The sequence below is a fragment of the Tupaia chinensis genome, unplaced genomic scaffold (genome assembly GCF_000334495.1).
Source record: "Tupaia chinensis unplaced genomic scaffold, TupChi_1.0 Scaffold144682_1, whole genome shotgun sequence".
Taxonomy (NCBI): domain Eukaryota; kingdom Metazoa; phylum Chordata; class Mammalia; order Scandentia; family Tupaiidae; genus Tupaia; species Tupaia belangeri.
The window spans coordinates 1,236,192-1,239,627 of NW_006204543.1; the positions used below are offsets into that span (position 1 = coordinate 1,236,192).

The following is a 3,436-nucleotide window of genomic DNA, read 5'->3' on the forward strand; positions in this document are numbered from 1 at the left end:
TGGGCAGGCCTACGAGTCCTGCCAGTGGGACTGCTCTGCTCGGGCTGGTGGGTCTCATCCCCGAGTGCCCCAGACGCCCTTCCACAGTGGCCTCCCCCAGCACCGAGGCCCCTGGGGTCTCTGTGCCCAGCTGCCCCAGCCGGGTGTCCTCCTTTAAGGGCATGCCCGTGTCCCCTGCGCTGGGCTCCCTGCTGGCCTCCGGGGAGCGGGCGGGCTGCGTGTACCAGGAATCCACTGATCTGTGGTCCTGGGACTGGGACATGGAACCCCTGCCAGCCCTGCCCTTGGGGTGCTCAGCTCTCGGGACTCCAGGAGGGCAGCCCTGAGCAAAGGCCTCTGCAGGGGTTTCGAGTCTCCTGGGGACCTTCTTGGCGGACTGGCGACTCAGCTGAAGTTGGGTGGGGAAAAGGCTCCCCTGGACGGCTCTGAAAAACAACCTGCAGAGCGCACGGGTCAGACCCGGCCAGGCACGCCCCGCCCCACCCCCGCCGTGGCTCTGACACCCACCTGGGCAGCAGTGCGGCCACAGGAGCGATCAGGCAGGTCAGGTAGAACAGGGGCTCGCCCAGCAGCGTGTGCATGGTCCAGTAGGCGTTGGACGGCGGGTAGCACGTGGCGCAGGACGCGTTGTAGACCAGGGCCACGGTGAAGAACAGGAAGACGCTGAAGCCGCACGCCAGCCAGTTGAGCCAGGTCTGGGGAGAGGCGGGAAGAAGGCGCTTTCATTCCAACTTGTAAGTGGCCCTGGTGACCAGAGCGAGAGTGTCCACCACCGGCGAGCGGGTGTGGTGTCCCTGGGCTCAGTCACAACCTGGTGACCCGTGGGCCCGGTGAGGCCCTTGGCAGCCTGGGGACCCGCCCAGAACACACAGGCGGTGAGATGAGGATGGGTCAGGCCTGAGGGCAGACACGAGACAGGGGACAGGCAGCGGCAGAGGAGGATTGAGGCGGGGAGCAGCTCCTCGGCGTGGCCGCAGGAGCGGGTCCCCGTGCTGCAGCCCCTAGAGGAGGTGCCTCGGCCTCAGCCGCAGGGAGGCAGACTGCAGGCCCCAGCACCCCCGGGCAGGACCCCTGGCTCACCCAGGTCTTGGTCTCGATGCCCAGGTGCAGGAGGAAGGTGAACAGTGCGATGGCCGTGATGGGGGTACCCCAGGTGAACAGGTCCACGTCCGAGTCGTAGTAGGCCTAAAAGGGAGTGGAGCCATGTCTCTGGCTGGGGCAGCTGCCGGGAGCCCCTGCTGGACCCACTTACCAGGTAAGGGAGGAAGAAGCAGACCAGGCTCTGGAAGGTTGCGTCGGCCATGTTCATCCAGAACGTGCGTGGCCGGTACTCCTGAGACACACAAGCGGGGCGTTACAGGGCGCGTGCCCGCTCCCATCACGCGTGCTCCGAGCCCGCCCCGCCCCGGCTGCTCTCTCAGGGCCTTGGGAGACTCGAGACACAGAGGGCTGGTGAGAAGTCGCCCGCGTGTGTGCTGCAGTGAGCTCTCGCTGGGGCGTCTGACCACCAAGAGTGACTCTGGGTACGCAGGGGAAAGACAAGCAGCTCCCTGACCCCAACAGCAACATGTCCCTGCACACAGGACAGCCCTTGGGGTCTGCGTTCTCCCCGGCTGGGGCCCTGCCAGCCCTGCTCGTCAGAGTTTGCACCCTGGGCCGGAGGGTCCCTGACGGCGAGCCTGAGTTTCACTGCCAGGGGCCGGATGTGTCCCAGTGCTGAAGTTCAGAAGCAAAATAACATCAATTTGGGTAAATAGTCTCTTCCCTGGGCGGCCAACCTGCCACTGGCCGAGGTGACTGGCACAGGCCCTGGCCTGCAGGGGGAATGTGGCATGGACAGGCCAGGCTCTCCCTGCTGTCACCCAACTCCTTGTGACAGACACCAGCATCTTCATCCCCCAGGGCCCAGGAGTCTGGGCTGCTCAGGAAGGGAGTGTCCTGGGGTGACAGGTACGGGCAGAGGCCCCTCTTCTGCCAGGTGACCTGTGGCTACCTGCGTCTGTGGGCACCGAACACCACAGAGGTGGCCGGGAGGGGTGGAGAAGGGGCCCTGCAGGACAGCCGGCCCTCACAGGCCGGGCGAGCACAGATGTCAGCCCTGAAGGCAGGGAGCCGCGGCTGCAGGCTCAGCCTCCGCGGGGTACTCCGTGAACGCTGTCTACACCCTCCTCTCAACCGCCAGCAGTTCCCCGTGTGCTTGGCTTCTTGCTGATTCCCGTTCAACATAGATCAGTTTGTTTTTTTCCTTCTGTTTTGCTATAGAGCATGTGCACTCACCAGAGAGAGGGGGGAGGGGAGTGAGAAATCACCCCCCAGGGGACAGCCACCTTGCGACCTCCTCTCCTCTCGGGACTTTGGGCATGCATACGCGCCCGGTGTGTTTTCAGGCTGCTGGGCCTGGGGCACGAGCCGCCCTCACCACCATGCCACCTGCTGGCCCACACCACACTTCTGGCCTGCCTGAATACAGCCCTTGCAGGGCCTAGCGCCACCACACCTGACCTGGACCCTGTGGGCTTTCTCGGGGCTCCAGGGCCTGGGCTGGGGACAGCGCTCACTGACAGCCCCACAGCGTGAAGAGGGCGGCAGGCGCCTGGGTTCTGACAGTGTAGGGTGCTCGTGTACAGGGCCGTGGGGCCGCCCGTCTGGGAGGGCGCGGAGGCCGTGGGGCGCCCGTCTGGGAGGGCGCGGAGGCAGAGCCGGGCAGGACGCCATACCTCCCTGTTCTGGCCACTCTGGTAGAGCTGCGGCTTGGCCAGCAGCACCCTGGCCGGCACGTCCTTGTCCAGCACGCCCGTCACAAGCTGGGGGAGCGACGAGAAGAGCAGGTTGAAGAAGATCAGGTACCATTGGTCAACCATGGTGGACGCCGAGAAGCCGCAGCAGAACTGGAACCAGAACAGGAGGCCCACGAACATCTGGAAGCAGGAGGGGCTGAGGATGGCCGCCTCTGCAGCTGTCCCTGGACCTAGACGTGCCTCCGGGGCCTGAGCTCTGCAGAGGGTCTCTGGGGCAGGGCTGGGGCAGACCGAGCGCCCTCGATGCCCGTGGGATGGGCTGCCCTGAACATGCAGTGGGCACCTGAGTCCAGGGCCCAGGCCACGTGGGTGCCCCGCACTGTGGGGACACCGCTGGGGGATCTGGCCTGTCTGTCGGTCTGTTCTGGGGAGTAAGTAAGCTCTCGTGTACAGGCAAGTGCCGGGGCCCGGCCTCGGCAGTGGACGGTGGCTGGCAAGGACGTCAAGGACAGCCCACTGCCGAGCCGCCGCCTGGGCCCTCCTCCCTCCCTCCTCCTGCCGCTCCTTCCGTCAGTATGGGGGATGCGGCCCAAGCGTGGGGTGAGGGTTTGTACCTGAAGGACAGTGAGTCACCCGCTCTGGGACCACCACCCTGAGGGGTGGCGGGGCCACGGCTGCTCCTCCAGAGGGGCTGCTGG

General features: G+C 66.0%; 1 protein-coding gene across 1 annotated transcript in view; it reads right to left on the reverse strand.

Annotated features, from left to right (window-relative positions):
* The window catches only part of ATP10A (ATPase phospholipid transporting 10A (putative)), a gene marked incomplete at its 5' end in the record, with an annotated part of 64,263 nt that overhangs the window by 3,933 nt on the left and 56,894 nt on the right, over positions 1 to 3,436 (reverse strand). Inside the window, 5 exons of the mRNA XM_006167290.1 lie at positions 1 to 437; positions 508 to 695; positions 1,081 to 1,185; positions 1,253 to 1,333; positions 2,718 to 2,918. Coding sequence (XP_006167352.1) covers positions 1 to 437; positions 508 to 695; positions 1,081 to 1,185; positions 1,253 to 1,333; positions 2,718 to 2,918 — 1,012 coding nt within the window. The remainder of the gene's footprint in view (positions 438 to 507; positions 696 to 1,080; positions 1,186 to 1,252; positions 1,334 to 2,717; positions 2,919 to 3,436) is intronic.